This window comes from Scophthalmus maximus, chromosome 9 (assembly GCF_022379125.1).
Source record: "Scophthalmus maximus strain ysfricsl-2021 chromosome 9, ASM2237912v1, whole genome shotgun sequence".
In the NCBI taxonomy this organism is placed as follows: domain Eukaryota; kingdom Metazoa; phylum Chordata; class Actinopteri; order Pleuronectiformes; family Scophthalmidae; genus Scophthalmus; species Scophthalmus maximus.
Genome location: NC_061523.1, coordinates 19,024,239 through 19,040,267, shown reverse-complemented (window position 1 = coordinate 19,040,267; position 16,029 = coordinate 19,024,239). Strand labels below are relative to the sequence as shown.

The window sequence follows — 16,029 nt, the reverse complement described above, 5'->3', positions numbered from 1 at the left end:
GAATAAATACTGAAATAAACAATTTTGTTTAATGTTTCCAAAATAGTCATAACCAATACAATATTTCTAAAGGCTCAAAAAGAAAATTGTCATTTGAATTTGACACATTTTAGAATGTAATTACACAAACTTTAAGTCTATTTGTGCGGTAGACATTATATTTTCATTGCCATCAGGAACTACAGAACAGAGTTCATTTGTTATGATTCAGAAGAACCCGCATAACAAAACCGATTGGAAACTGTATTCTTTCTTTTTTTCATATTGCATGTGACCACAACTGACGTATCGCTGGTGGCCTCAACCCAGGGATTATGGAAATTAGTTTTGGGCTATATCTGGTATGATGAATGTTTTCGTGCATCACCCCTGTTAAATAACTATAAAAAAACAAATATAATTACTTCCTAACATTTAACTGTTGTTGCGGCATGATCTGTTAGTGTGTATAACTATTGTTGGCTGTCCTGCAGATTTCCAAACACTTTTGAATTACTGAAATCCACACAACATACAAAACAGGAGTTTAGGTTTCTAACCTTGACTACTACACAGGAACCTACTTTGTGCATGTGGCCGATTCAGGACTGCTTCCTGTCCTACTGTTCTGGCAGTAAGGAGTCAAAAGTTATGTGTGCACACACCCTGACATGAACTTAGATGAGAACCTTTGTTGAGACTTGGAGAAAGAAGCACAGGTCCTGCTCTCCTCTGAAAAGATGCAGCATGAAAATTAGACATTGTTAAGGTTGATGAGACCTGTCGTTTTTTCTTTCAATGACCTTGAGGGCGGCAACAGACCAACGTGTCTGACAATCATCGCTGTAGTTTAAACCCAGTAACTTGTCTTGTGATGTTGTACTGGACTGCGTGTCTGGTTCCATGTGAACATGTGTCTGTGATGCTGTAAAAGTGGCGCTGCTGCCTTTTAGCAGCGACCTGAGAAGAAGTGAAACAAGTATAGGAGGTGGGTGTTGTGACCACAACCTCCTCCCCTGCTCGATATGCTCTGTACTTTGTGCTCAAGCGACTGACATGAAGAGCGGGAGCGTCATCACAGATGCACTCAAGGGACGGTCCTGTTTTTACTCAGTTGTAACAACATTTTGTCAGATTGTACATTTAGATTTGGGGACACAAAAATCAATCAAAAGCTGTCGCTATCATTAGTGCCTCTCTAATGAATTATGATTGATCTTAATGAAAGACTTGTGCAACACATGACACAGTCAAGTTACAAGCAATGACACATGACAGTGACACGTGATGACATCACAGGCTAACAAGTTGATATGAAGTAATAGTTTACCTGCAAATGCGTCCGTCCAAAACTGGACACGCTACGACAAGTTTAGCCAATAACCTAAAAAAGTAACAGTTGTGCCGTCTTGCATCTGCTAAATGTTCTATCATGACTGATGTCAGTGTGACCACGTGGTTGTTTAGTTGGGTTCATCCAGATGAAGATGATTTCTAAAATTAAGTCATATTTATCGTTCTCTGACCCAAAAGAAAGTTGTTCATGCTTTTATCTATGCTCGTCTTTATTACTACAATGCACTTTACTTGGGTGTCGGTCAGGGCTCCCTCCACCATCTCCCTGGTAGTTTTCTAATGGATTTTAAATTTCTAACACTCACTTTTAAAGGCCTCTAACGGCTCAGACCTGAAATTCATTTCAGATTATTGAGCTGTTATGTGCCCTCTCGACCGATGAGGTCTGTAGATGGAGCCCTGCAGGTGACTCCCAGGTCGCAGGTTGTGACAAAGGGAGATCGCGCCTTTGACAGAAGAGCCCCCACACTTTGAAGCTGTCTGTCTACTGAACTCAGACACACCACGTTACTACCTTCTTTTGAATCTCTTCACAAAACCTTTCTCTTTGTGAAAGGTTTTCTCCTTTTAGTCAACTAACTTGTGTGTTTTCTTTTTACTTTTTTGCTTTTATTTCGTCTTGCTAAGCACTTTGTAACATTGTTAAGAAATGTGCTAAATTCTTTTTTATATTATTATTATTATTATTATTATTATTATGAATCATGTTGACATGTGACAGGGACAATACCCATGAATCACTAAAACAAATTAGTACCTGTCTTCTATTTTAGTGGAAACCAGGCTACAACTGCTATAAATATAGTGGTTCAATCCATAGTGGTGTATCCTCATCAATGAGTGGCGGCTTTAAAGTCTTTATATTTTTATATTGTTTGAAATAAAAAGAAAATGTTGTGAAGACGACGGCTTTGTGTTACTGCAGTTTACATTGAATCTTTTTTTAGTTTACTCTAAGTGCCACTAAGAAACCCACCATGAAACATAAAACATAAGCTGCTGTTGGTGTTGTTGTTTCATGTGTTATGGATGGAAGGGCGGTCGATGTTATTTCCACTGGTAATTAGAGGCCAATCAGATTGCTCTCACATTGTTCCCACCCACTTCATATGATTACATTAGAGCAACACATTTTATTATAGGGTCTAAATTAACTTCTGTCTTCAACGGGAAAATGCTGATTATATTCCACTTACTGCTGCTGCTCCGAGTGAAGCGTAAGTCAAATCCTTTCTTTAATTTGGAAGATACAGTCTGTTTTAATTATGTCATATTCTTACATAATTTTAGCAAAGGACATACACAAATCTGCCACTGTTATTAATTACTTTATTTATTTTAATTTCAGGATGCACATTTGATCAGATCTTTGAGACACGAACCGCTGGTGTTGGACATGATGTGGATTTGACATGTAGCCGCCATGAGTCGGTTTACAGTTTCAACTTATTTTGGATTAGGCTCGTTTCTGGAAACTTTCCTGAAGTTTTAGGAGGAACTCATTCATTTGACAATGCAGATGTTAATGAGACCTCTCACTTTACAGTCAAGCAAGAGCCTGGGATCTTTCTTCTACGGATTAAAAAAACTGAGCGAAGCGATACTGGAGTTTACTATTGCATAAGAGTAGATCAGCTTGTCATGATATTTTTGAAAGGAACATTTCTTAGGATTAAAGGTAAATGACAAACAAAATGCCGACAGTTTCTGAGTGTTTGTAAATTGAAATGAATGTATTCAACTTATTGTCTTTTCATTAGAATGAGTAAAGCATGTTTAACCTTGTGTTTGTATTTCCCAGGACCAGAACCTGATGTATCTACAGTCATTCAAGTCCCTCCGTCTGATCCAGTCGGTCCAGGAGACCCAGTGACGCTGCAGTGTTCAGTCCTGTCTGACTCTGAGAACAACACGTGTCCAGGATATCACCGTGTGTTCTGGTTCAGATCTGGTTCAGATGAATCTCATCCCAGTTTGATTCATGCTCATGGAAACAGTCGTGATGAATGTGAAAAGAACCCTGAAGATCACTGGCCCCAGAAATGTGTCTACAACTTCTGTAAGAACGTTAGCTCGTCTGATGCTGGGACTCACTACTGTGCTGTGGCCACATGTGGAGAGATTTTATTTGGACGTGGAACAAAAGTGGACAATAAAGGTAACTGAAGAAAATTCTATTTAACTTTTAGAATAACATATTTTTTGCATAATGTAGAATCGGTTTCAAATTTCAAAAGTTTCTTCCTGTTGCATCTTTTCAAATCATATTTAAATCATCTTGTCCTTGTGTTGTTTCAGCACCCAACGTGTGGGATGTACAGAAGACCAATACAGTTCTGTCATGTGCTACATTCACTATAAGTCTGATTGTTATCGGCTTCCTGATTCATATCATCAAGGAGAAAATGTGTGATTGTTGCAAAGGTGATAAAAGTTTCTTGTGTAATTCTATCAAAAAGCAGTTTTGCAAAAGAGAACACTTAATTTACATTATTTCTTTGTTGACATTAACCTACAACTTTTTTCATCGTTAATCTTTGTTTTTATTTAATAAGCTGTGGTTTCTTTGCCAACAGAGGCTGTGACTGTCCGTGGTAGTCAGCCAAATCAGCAGGTAAGATATATGAAGAAATTAATGGAAAAGTTAATAGCATGTCTTTGTTTTCATATATAAATATCAAAATGTGCCGTCTCATTACATTTTTCCATGTTTCCTCAGAGAGATGAGGACTCGTTGGTTTATTCTGCATCAACCATCACTAGGAGGAAAGCTGCTAACGCAGGGAGAGGAAAATCAAGTACTGCAGAGGGAGAAACGGTTTACTCTGAAGTCTGGTTTTATGCGATAAACTAACAGTGCAAACATTTGACTTGATAAATAAAGATGATATCATTTGTGATTTGCACACTGCTGGGAAGAGTCGGTCCTCCACCTCCCACGACTCACTATGTCACCTTTGAAACGGCGTATTACGAGGTTTGTGGTCCTTTTAAAGACCACAGACACGCCTGTTAGAGCTCAGCAGTGGACCTGTTCAGTCTGTCAAGTGTCTGTTTTTATGGATGGATTTCCTTATTGTCTGTAAAGTAATCGTGCTGATTCTCTGCCATGTCACCCTTACCTTTACAAGCTCATTAACCAGGCATTGGAAAAGCCCACTATGCTCTGAGGTGAAACAAAGTATTTGTGACGTATCTCCTGTCACTGGTAGAGGAGCTATTTTGGGAAACGGTCGATCTGGTCTATTTTACCACATACGACATAGTTCGTCGTAGGAATTGGAGGACTGTTTTTTTGGGAATATACTTACAATCAGATATTTGACATCTGATGGAGATGTCAAGAATGTTTTATTTGGATAACTTTTTTTTTTTTTAAAGTATATTTACACAACTGGGATTATGGAAATTATTTTGGGGCTATATCTGGTACAATAAATGTTTTGTGCAGCGTCCCTGTTAAATAACAACAAACGAATAAAACCAACTCTCTTGTACTAAACTGTTTTGCGGCGTGATCTGTTATGGTGTAAAACTAGTCCTGGTTGTCCTGCGGATTTCCAAACACTTGCCAGAATTGAAGAAAAGTGGAATGAAAGATGGTCATTTCCATAGCGTGACTGGGCAGACATCTGTGTCCTCCCTCCTGTACGCTTTAACGAATGAAGTTGATGTGAAATTAATAATCATAACAACATTACAGTATACTGTAGTGGTATTTCACTGGCCTTTTTTCAAATAAAAGAGAACAGAAGTATGAGCTCAGTTTCCTGAGGCTAAAAGAGAGCGTGAGAGAGAATGAAAAGCCCCTTTGTATTCACACCTTTGTTTGAAACACTTGCCACAGCAACGCTTAAGTTTCCATGAATCTTTTGTCAGTGTCAACGCGTGTTTATTTGTGTCTGTGTGTCAGATGCAAGCAGCAGTGTGAACACAGAAAAAGCAGAAGGTACAAAGCAGGATTCAAAGTACATGAAAGTATTCACTGTAATGGCTTTTATGATAAAGTCTGTTTTTCTGTAGCTCGGTGTCCATCCTTCCAATATTTAACTACAGGGACTGGACACAGCATTGTGTCGTGGGGTCATCAACTGGCCTGAATGGTAATTTCTCTTTGTTCAAACTGTAGCAACACAACTTAACTGCGACGTCAGTGTCAAACCAACATGTCTTGTTTTGTGGTCGGCACTATGCTGTCCTTGATGACAGCCACAAATCAACATGTCTGGCAAACATTTCTGTACTTTCAGTCCTGTAACCTGTCTTTTCCTCTATTGTCAGTCTGCATACACTTGGCAAGTATCGAAAGTTGTACCAGATATGTCCTCCACCTTACTTTTTCTTTTGATGCCCCAGTTTGTGATGATGAACTGGACTGTGTCTGTTATCTCCATGTGAACATGTGATACTGTTAGAGCGGTGCTCTGCTGATGCCTTTCAGCACACACCTTTAAAAAGAGGTGAAACCAGTGTACTGTAGAAGGTGTATGGTGGGACCACGACCTCCTCCCCACCTCGATATGCTCTTTTATTTCTGCTAAAGTGACTGACATGAAGAGCGGGAGGGTCATCGCACATGATGTCGAGCATCTCAATTAGCTGGCTCACAGGATGTTTTTAAGATGGCACCTCTGTGTCAAATGGCTGCATACATCCGTTTTAAATGCCCTCAAGGGAAGGTCCGGTTTTACTCTGTTTTCTCTATAGAACTTCTCTCTCTCTCTCGTGGTCTCTGCTGGATGTGATCTACACCACGGGGCATGGAGATTAAACATTCCCTCTTAAACACGTCATACGAGCAGGACAGAAAACTTCCCCGACAGTTGTATTTAATCCCTATCCTCTTTTTGTCATCTCATTCTGATGGCAGTGATCGAATGAGAGCGCTGATAATGTGTTTATCTAATCTAACAATGATCCCAAAAAGTGCCGAGGCCACTGAGCTGCAGGACATCCCAGAATTCCCTCTTTTAAGTCTAAAGCTAATTATTTTTATTTCATGTGCATTAAAACAAAAATGAACTGGGAGAGAGTGGAGAAGAGAAGCATTTCAAACTACCTTCATTATACGAGACACTTGTCCTACCATCTCCCAGGAATCTCTGTCATCGTTCATCCATCTACAGTCGATCTTCGGCAAAAATGTTGACATGTGACAAAAGCCATCAATCACTTTATCAAATTAGCACCAGTCATCATTTGTAGTGGACACCAGGCTACAACTCCTATAGATATAGCAGTTCAACAGTGAATTCAAATGACATGATAAAGATGTCACAGCACAAAAGCAGTTTTGTGTCACATTGTCCTTCGCTCATGAAAAGGTAAGTTTTCATACATGACTTGACTTTACACGTTTAAAGGATGTGTGGGCAGTTCTATTTGTGTGTATCCTAAACATATTGTTTCAGTGAATGCAGGTTCAAATCAAGAGCGTCTGTTTAAGAAACCCACCATGAAACACAAAACATAAGTTGCCGTTGGTGTTGTTTCATGTGTTAAGGATGGAAGGGCGGTCGATATTATTTCCACTGTGATTATTAGGGGCCAATCAGATTGCTCTCACGTTGTTCCCACCTACTTCATATGATTACAGTAGGGCAACACATTTTATTATAGGGTCTAAATTAACTGTTGTCTTGAAGGGGAAAATGCTGATTATATTCCACTTACTGCTGCTGCTCAGAGTGAAGCGTAAGTCAAATCCTTTCTTTAATTTGGAAGATACAGTCTGTTGTAATTATGTCATATTCTTACATAATTTTATCACAGGACATACACAAATCTGCCACTGTTATTAATTACTTCTCTATTTATTTTAATTTCAGGATGCACATTTGATCAGATCTTTGAGACACGAACCGCTGGTGTTGGACATGATGTGGATTTGACATGTAGCCGCCAGAAGTCGGAGTACAGTGCCAACTTATTTTGGATCAGGCTCGTTTCTGGAAACTTTCCTGAAGTTTTAGGAGTAACACCTACATTTAACTATACAGATGTTAGTGAGACCCCTCACTTTACAGTCAAGCAAGAGCCTGGGATCTTTCTTCTACGGATCAAAAAAACTGAGCGAAGCGATACTGGAGTTTACTATTGCATAAGAGTAGAACAGCTTGTCATGATATTTTTAAAAGGAACATTTCTTAGGATTAAAGGTAAATGACAAACAAAATGCCGACAGTTTATAAATTGAAATGAATGTATTCAACTTATTGTCTTTTCATTAGAATGAGTAAAGCATGTTTAACCTTGTGTTTGTATTTCCCAGGACCAGAACCTGATGTATCTACAGTCATTCAAGTCCCTCCGTCTGATCCAGTCGGTCCAGGAGACCCAGTGACGCTGCAGTGTTCAGTCCTGTCTGACTCTGAGAACAACACGTGTCCAGGATATCACCGTGTGTTCTGGTTCAGATCTGGTTCAGATGAATCTCATCCCAGTTTGATTCATGCTCATGGAAACAGTCGTGATGAATGTGAAAAGAACCCTGAAGATCACTGGCCCCAGAAATGTGTCTACAACTTCTGTAAGAACGTTAGCTCGTCTGATGCTGGGACTCACTACTGTGCTGTGGCCACATGTGGAGAGATTTTATTTGGACGTGGAACAAAAGTGGACAATAAAGGTAACTGAAGAAAATTCTATTTAACTTTTAGAATAACATATTTTTTGCATAATGTAGAATCGGTTTCAAATTTCAAAAGTTTCTTCCTGTTGCATCTTTTCAAATCATATTTAAATCATCTTGTCCTTGTGTTGTTTCAGCATCCAACGTGTGGGATGTACAGAAGACCAATACAGTTCTGTCATGTGCTACATTCACTATAAGTCTGATTGTTATCGGCTTCCTGATTCATATCATCAAGGAGAAAATGTGTGATTGTTGCAAAGGTGATAAAAGTTTCTTGTGTAATTCTATCAAAATGCAGTTTTGCAAAAGAGAACACTTAATTTACATTATTTCTTTGTTGACATTAACCTACAACTTTTTTCATCGTTAATCTTTGTTTTTATTTAATTAGCTGTGGTTTCTTTGCCAACAGAGGCTGTGACTGTCCGTGGTAGTCAGCCAAATCAGCAGGTAAGATATATGAAGAAAATAATGGAAAAGTTAATAGCATGTCTTTGTTTTCATATATAAATATCAAAATGTGCCATCTCATTACATTTTTCCATGTTTCCTCAGAGAGATGAGGACTCGTTGGTTTATTCTGCATCAACCATCACTAGGAGGAAAGCTGCTAACGCAGGGAGAGGAAAATCAAGTACTGCAGAGGGAGAAACGGTTTACTCTGAAGTCTGGTTTTATGCGATAAACTAACAGTGCAAACATTTGACTTGATAAATAAAGATGATATCATTTGTGATTTGCACACTGCTGGGAAGAGTCGGTCCTCCACCTCCCACGACTCACTATGTCACCTTTGAAACGGCGTATTACGAGGTTTGTGGTCCTTTTAAAGACCACAGACACGCCTGTTAGAGCTCAGCAGTGGACCTGTTCAGTCTGTCAAGTGTCTGTTTTTATGGATGGATTTCCTTATTGTCTGTAAAGTAATCGTGCTGATTCTCTGCCATGTCACCCTTACCTTTACAAGCTCATTAACCAGGCATTGGAAAAGCCCACTATGCTCTGAGGTGAAACAAAGTATTTGTGACGTATCTCCTGTCACTGGTAGAGGAGCTATTTTGGGAAACGGTCGATCTGGTCTATTTTACCACATACGACATAGTTCGTCGTAGGAATTGGAGGACTGTTTTTTTGGGAATATACTTACAATCAGATATTTGACATCTGATGGAGATGTCAAGAATGTTTTATTTGGATAACTTTTTTTTTTTTTAAAGTATATTTACACAACTGGGATTATGGAAATTATTTTGGGGCTATATCTGGTACAATAAATGTTTTGTGCAGCGTCCCTGTTAAATAACAACAAACGAATAAAACCAACTCTCTTGTACTAAACTGTTTTGCGGCGTGATCTGTTATGGTGTAAAACTAGTCCTGGTTGTCCTGCGGATTTCCAAACACTTGCCAGAATTGAAGAAAAGTGGAATGAAAGATGGTCATTTCCATAGCATGACTGGGCAGACATCTGTGTCCATCCCTCCTGTACGCTTTAACGAATGATGTTTATGTGAAATTAATAATCATAACAACAATACAGTATACTGTAGTGGTATTTCACTGGCCTTTTTTCAAATAAAAGAGAACAGAAGTATGAGCTCAATTTCCTGAGGCTAAAAGAGAGCGTGAGAGAGAATGAAAAGCCCGTTTGTATTCACACCTTTGTTTGAAACACTTGCCACAGCAACGCTTAAGTTTCCATGAATCTTTTGTTTGTCAGTGTCAACGCGTGTTTATTTGTGTCTGTGTGTCAGATGCAATCAGCAGTGTGAGCATAGAAAAAGCAGAAGGTACAAAGCAGGATTCAAAGTACATGAAAGTATTCACTGTAGCGGCTTTTATGATAAAGTATGTTTTTCTGTAGCTCGGTGTCCATCCTTCCAATATTTAACTACAGGGACTGGACACAGCATTGTGTCGTGGGGTCATCAACTGGCCTGAATGGTAATTTCTCTTTGTTCAAACTGTAGCAACACAACTTAACTGCGACGTCAGTGTCAAACCAACATGTCTTGTTTTGTGGTCGGCACTATGCTGTCCTTGATGACAGCCACAAATCAACATGTCTGGCAAACATTTCTGTACTTTCAGTCCTGTAACCTGTCTTTTCCTCTATTGTCAGTCTGCATACTCTTGGCAAGTATCGAAAGTTGTACCAGATATGTCCTCCACCTTACTTTTTCTTTTGATGCCCCAGTTTGTGATGATGTACTGGACTGTGTCTGTTATCTCCATGTGAACATGTGATACTGTTAGAGCGGTGCTCTGCTGATGCCTTTCAGCACACACCTTTAAAAAGAGGTGAAACCAGTGTACTGTAGAAGGTGTATGGTGGGACCACAACCTCCTCCCCACCTCGATATGCTCTTTTATTTCTGCTAAAGTGACTGACATGAAGAGTGGGAGGGTCATCGCACATGATGTCGAGCATCTCAATTAGCTGGCTCACAGGATGTTTTTAAGATGGCACCTCTGTGTCAAATGGCTGCATACATCCGTTTAAAATGCCCTCAAGGGAAGGTCCGGTTTTACTCTGTTTTCTCTATAGAACTTCTCTCTCTCTCTCGGTCTCTGCTGGATGTGATCTACACCACGGGGCATGGAGATTAAACATTCCCTCTTAAACACGTCATACGAGCAGGACAGAAAACTTCCCCGACAGTTGTATTTAATCCCTATCCTCTTTTTGTCATCTCATTCTGATGGCAGTGATCGAATGAGAGCGCTGATAATGTGTTTATCTAATCTAACTCTGATCCCAAAAAGTGCCGAGGCCACTGAGCTGCAGGACATCCCAGAATTCCCTCTTTTAAGTCTAAAGCTAATTATTTTTATTTCATGTGCATTAAAACAAAAATGAACTGGGAGAGAGTGGAGAAGAGAAGCATTTCAAACTACCTTCATTATACAAGACACTTGTCCTACCATCTCCCAGGAATCTCTGTCATCGTTCGTCCATCTACAGTCGATCTTCGGCAAAAATGTTGACATGTGACAAAAGCCATCATTCACTTTATCAAATTAGCACCAGTCATCATTTGAGGTGGACACCAGGCTACAACTCCTATAAATATAGCAGTTTAACAGTGAATTCAAATGACATGATAAAGATGTCACAGCACAAAAGCAGTTTTGTGTCACATTGTCCTTCGCTTATGAAAAGGGAAGTTTTCATACATGACTTGACTTTACACGTTAAAAGGATGTGTGGGCAGTTCTATTTGTGTGTATCCTAAACATATTGTTTCAGTGAATGCAGGTTCAAATCAAGAGTGTCTGTTTAAGAAACCCACCATGAAACACAAAACATAAGTTGCCGTTGGTGTTGTTTCATGTGTTAAGGATGGAAGGGCGGTCGATTCCACTGTGATTATTAGGGGCCAATCAGATTGCTCTCACGTTGTTCCCACCCACTTCATATGATTACAGTAGGGCAACACATTTAATTATAGGGTCTAAATTAACTGCTGTCTTCAACGGGAAAATGCTGATTATATTCCACTTACTGCTGCTGCTCAGAGTGAAGCGTAAGTCAAATCCTTTCTTTAATTTGGAAGATACAGTCTGTTGTAATTATGTCATATTCTTACATAATTTTATCACAGGACATACACAAATCTGCCACTGTTATTAATTACTAATCTATTTATTTTAATTTCAGGATGCACATCTGATCGGATCTTTGAGACACGAACCGCTGGTGTTGGACATGATGTGGATTTGACATGTAGCCGACAGGAGTCGGTTTACAGTGCCAACTTATTTTGGATCAGGCTCGTTTCTGGAAACTTTCCTGAAGTTTTAGGAGTAACACCTACATTTAACTATACAGATGTTAGTGAGACCCCTCACTTTACAGTCAAGCAAGAGCCTGGGATCTTTCTTCTACGGATCAAAAAAACTGAGCGAAGCCATACTGGAGTTTACTATTGCATAAGAGTAGAACAGCTCGTCATGATATTTTTGAAAGGAACATTTCTTAGGATTAAAGGTAAATGACAAACAAAATGCCGACAGTTTATAAATTGAAATGAATGTATTCAACTTATTCTCTTTTCATTAGAATGAGTAAAGCATGTTTAACCTTGTGTTTGTATTTCCCAGGACCAGAACCTGATGTATCTACAGTCATTCAAGTCCCTCCGTCTGATCCAGTCGGTCCAGGAGACCCAGTGACGCTGCAGTGTTCAGTCCTGTCTGACTCTGAGAACAACACGTGTCCAGGATATCACAGTGTGTTCTGGTTCAGATCTGGTTCAGATGAATCTCATCCCAGTTTGATTCATGCTCATGGAAACAGTCGTGATGAATGTGAAAAGAACCCTGAAGATCACTCGCCCCAGAAATGTGTCTACAACTTCTGTAAGAACGTTAGCTCGTCTGATGCTGGGACTCACTACTGTGCTGTGGCCACATGTGGAGAGATTTTATTTGGACGTGGAACAAAAGTGGACAATAAAGGTAACTGAAGAAAATTCTATTTAACTTTTAGAATAACATATTTTTTGCATAATGTAGAATCTGTTTCAAATTTCAAAAGTTTCTTCCTGTTGCATCTTTTCAAATCATATTTAACTCATCTTGTCCTTGTGTTGTTTCAGCACCCAACGTGTGGGATGTACAGAAGACCAATACAGTTCTGTTTCTGTTATGTGCTACATTGGCGATAAGTCTGATTGTTATCGGCTTCTTGATTTATATCATCAAGAAGAAAACGTGTGATTGTTGCAAAGGTGATAAAAGTTTCTTTCTCTCACTTGATTTACATTAATCCTTTGTGTAAATTAACCTACATCAACGTTCATCTTAAATCTTTGTTTTGATTTTATTACACAGCTGTGGTTTCTTTTCCAACAGAGGCTGCAACTGTCCGTGGTAGTCAGCAAAATCAGCAGGTAAGATATAAGAAGAAAATATTGGAAAAGATGACAGCATGTCTTTGGTTTCATCTGTAAATATCAAGATCTGCTGTATTTTTCCATTTTCCTCAGAGAGATGAGGACTCGTTGGTTTATTCTGCGCCAACTTTCACCACGAGGAAAGCTGGTAAAGCGCGGAGAGGAAAATCAAAAACTACAGAGGAACAACCAGTATATTCTGATGTCAGGGTTCATGCGAGTAATTAACAATTCAAAAACTGGATTTGCTAAATGAAGATGATACTTATTCACATAACTCCGGTATCTGATCTTGGTAAGAATATTTTATATGGAAATCCTTCAAAATATTTTTATATTTTGTCCAGAGATGTTTAAGTTTAAATGCTTTTGGTGACATCCTACAGTATTTTCTTCAAACAGGTTTATCATCTTCAACTCAAACAGGCTTTTTGAAAAAAAACTTGACCGAGTACGAAAGTTGTGAAACAAATAGTCTCATTTGTTTTATATGCAGTTTAAAGGCTCTCTGTTTTCACCAATGTGTTAAATAATGATTGTGCAGAATAAAGTTTAAGTTTAACTGCTTTTATAATAGAATCATTTTTATTTCATGTTAAATTTGTTGACCATGATTTGTTTACTTAAAAATAACTACAGCCGTAATCATTACAGAGGGGCATCTAGCATAATAAATTGAGAATAAATACTGAAATAAACAATTTTGTTTAATGTTTCCAAAATAGTCATAACCAATACAATATTTCTAAAGGCTCAAAAAGAAAATTGTCATTTGAATTTGACACATTTTAGAATGTAATTACACAAACTTTAAGTCTATTTGTGCGGTAGACATTATATTTTCATTGCCATCAGGAACTACAGAACAGAGTTCATTTGTTATGATTCAGAAGAACCCGCATAACAAAACCGATTGGAAACTGTATTCTTTCTTTTTTTCATATTGCATGTGACCACAACTGACGTATCGCTGGTGGCCTCAACCCAGGGATTATGGAAATTAGTTTTGGGCTATATCTGGTATGATGAATGTTTTCGTGCATCACCCCTGTTAAATAACTATAAAAAAACAAATATAATAAGCTTCCTAACATTTAACTGTTGTTGCGGCATGATCTGTTAGTGTGTATAACTATTGTTGGCTGTCCTGCAGATTTCCAAACACTTTTGAATTACTGAAATCCACACAACATACAAAACAGGAGTTTAGGTTTCTAACCTTGACTACTACACAGGAACCTACTTTGTGCATGTGGCCGATTCAGGACTGCTTCCTGTCCTACTGTTCTGGCAGTAAGGAGTCAAAAGTTATGTGTGCACACACCCTGACATGAACTTAGATGAGAACCTTTGTTGAGACTTGGAGAAAGAAGCACAGGTCCTGCTCTCCTCTGAAAAGATGCAGCATGAAAATTAGACATTGTTAAGGTTGATGAGACCTGTCGTTTTTTCTTTCAATGACCTTGAGGGCGGCAACAGACCAACGTGTCTGACAATCATCGCTGTAGTTTAAACCCAGTAACTTGTCTTGTGATGTTGTACTGGACTGCGTGTCTGGTTCCATGTGAACATGTGTCTGTGATGCTGTAAAAGTGGCGCTGCTGCCTTTTAGCAGCGACCTGAGAAGAAGTGAAACAAGTATAGGAGGTGGCTGTTGTGACCACAACCTCCTCCCCTGCTCGATATGCTCTGTACTTTGTGCTCAAGCGACTGACATGAAGAGCGGGAGCGTCATCGCAGATGCACTCAAGGGACGGTCCTGTTTTTACTCAGTTGTAACAACATTTTGTCAGATTGTACATATAGATTTGGGGACACAAAAATCAATCAAAAGCTGTCGCTATCATTAGTGCCTCTCTAATGAATTATGATTGATCTTAATGAAAGACTTGTGCAACACATGACACAGTCAAGTTACAAGCAATGACACATGACAATGACACGTGATGACATCACAGGCTAACAAGTTGATATGAAGTAATAGTTTACCCGCAAATGCGTCGGTCCAAAACTGGACACGCTACGACAAGTTTAGCAAATAACCTAAAAAACTAACAGTTGTTCCGTCTTGCATCTGCTAAATGTTCTATCATGACTGATGTCAGTGTGACCACGTGGTTGTTTAGTTGGGTTCATCCAGATGAAGATGATTTCTAAAATTAGGTCATATTTATCGTTCTCTGACCCAAAAGAAAGTTGTTCATGCTTTTATCTCTGCTCGTCTTTATTACTACAATGCACTTTACTTGGGTATCGGTCAGGGCTCCCTCCACCATCTCCCTGGTAGATTTCTAATGGATTTTAAATTTCTAACACTCACTTTTAAAGGCCTCTAACGGCTCAGACCTGAAATTCATTTCAGATTATTGAGCTGTTATGTGCCCTCTCGACCGATGAGGTCTGTAGATGGAGCCCTGCAGGTGACTCCCAGGTCGCAGTTTGTGACAAAGGGAGATCGCGCCTTTGACAGAAGAGCCCCCACACTTTGAAGCTGTCTGTCTACTGAACTCAGACACACCACGTTACTACCTTCTTTTGAATCTCTTCATAAAACCTTTCTCTTTGTGAAAGGTTTTCTCCTTTTAGTCAACTGCCTTGTCTGTTTTCTTTTTACTTTTTTGCTTTTATTTCGTCTTGCTAAGCACTTTGTAACATTGTTAAGAAATGTGCTAAATTCTTTTTCATATTATTATTATTATTATTATTATGAATCATGTTGACATGTGACAGGGACAATACCCATGAATCACTAAAACAAATTAGTACCTGTCTTCTATTTTAGTGGAAACCAGGCTACAACTGCTATAAATATAGTGGTTCAATCCATAGTGGTGTATCCTCATCAATGAGTGGCGGCTTTAAAGTCTTTATGTTTTTATATTGTTTGAAATAAAAAGAAAATGTTGTGAAGACGACGGCTTTGTGTTACTGCAGTTTACATTGAATCTTTTTTTAGTTTACTCTAAGTGCCAGTAAGAAACCCACCATGAAACATAAAACATAAGCTGCTGTTGGTGTTGTTTGTTTCATGTGTTATGGATGGAAGGGCGGTCGATGTTATTTCCACTGGTAATTAGAGGCCAATCAGATTGCTCTCACATTGTTCCCACCCACTTTATATGATTACATTAGAGCAACACATTTTATTATAGGGTCTAAATT

The 16,029-nt window shown here is 38.9% G+C and overlaps 3 protein-coding genes across 5 annotated transcripts; all 3 read left to right on the top strand.

The window, feature by feature from the left end:
- The first annotated feature begins 20 nt into the window (after positions 1-20).
- Positions 21-4,701, top strand: LOC124849332. 2 transcript variants are annotated; one of them, XM_047334349.1, is made up of 6 exons: positions 21-2,552; positions 2,684-3,013; positions 3,137-3,493; positions 3,634-3,759; positions 3,912-3,949; positions 4,055-4,701. In XM_047334349.1, exons 1-6 carry the CDS (start codon positions 2,510-2,512, stop codon positions 4,187-4,189), a joined length of 1,029 nt encoding a protein of 342 aa, XP_047190305.1. In that variant the 5' UTR covers positions 21-2,509; the 3' UTR covers positions 4,190-4,701. The 2 variants fall into 2 exon arrangements, with proteins under 2 accessions (XP_047190305.1, XP_035506263.2); XM_035650370.2 differs by lacking the exon at positions 2,684-3,013.
- A 2,254-nt stretch (positions 4,702-6,955) lies between these two features.
- LOC118319999 lies at positions 6,956-9,171 on the top strand. The gene is made up of 6 exons (XM_035650780.2): positions 6,956-7,029; positions 7,164-7,493; positions 7,607-7,963; positions 8,104-8,229; positions 8,382-8,419; positions 8,525-9,171. The coding sequence occupies exons 1-6, from the start codon at positions 6,987-6,989 to the stop codon at positions 8,657-8,659; spliced, it is 1,029 nt and encodes a 342-aa protein (XP_035506673.2). The 5' UTR covers positions 6,956-6,986; the 3' UTR covers positions 8,660-9,171.
- A 2,204-nt stretch (positions 9,172-11,375) lies between these two features.
- LOC118319760 lies at positions 11,376-16,025 on the top strand. Of its 2 annotated transcripts, none has more exons than XM_035650372.2 (6): positions 11,376-11,496; positions 11,631-11,960; positions 12,074-12,430; positions 12,571-12,702; positions 12,827-12,864; positions 12,961-16,025. In XM_035650372.2, exons 1-6 carry the CDS (start codon positions 11,454-11,456, stop codon positions 13,093-13,095), a joined length of 1,035 nt encoding a protein of 344 aa, XP_035506265.2. In that variant the 5' UTR covers positions 11,376-11,453; the 3' UTR covers positions 13,096-16,025. The 2 variants fall into 2 exon arrangements, with proteins under 2 accessions (XP_035506265.2, XP_035506264.2); XM_035650371.2 differs by having other exon boundaries at positions 12,806-12,864.
- Positions 16,026-16,029: the final 4 nt, after the last annotated feature.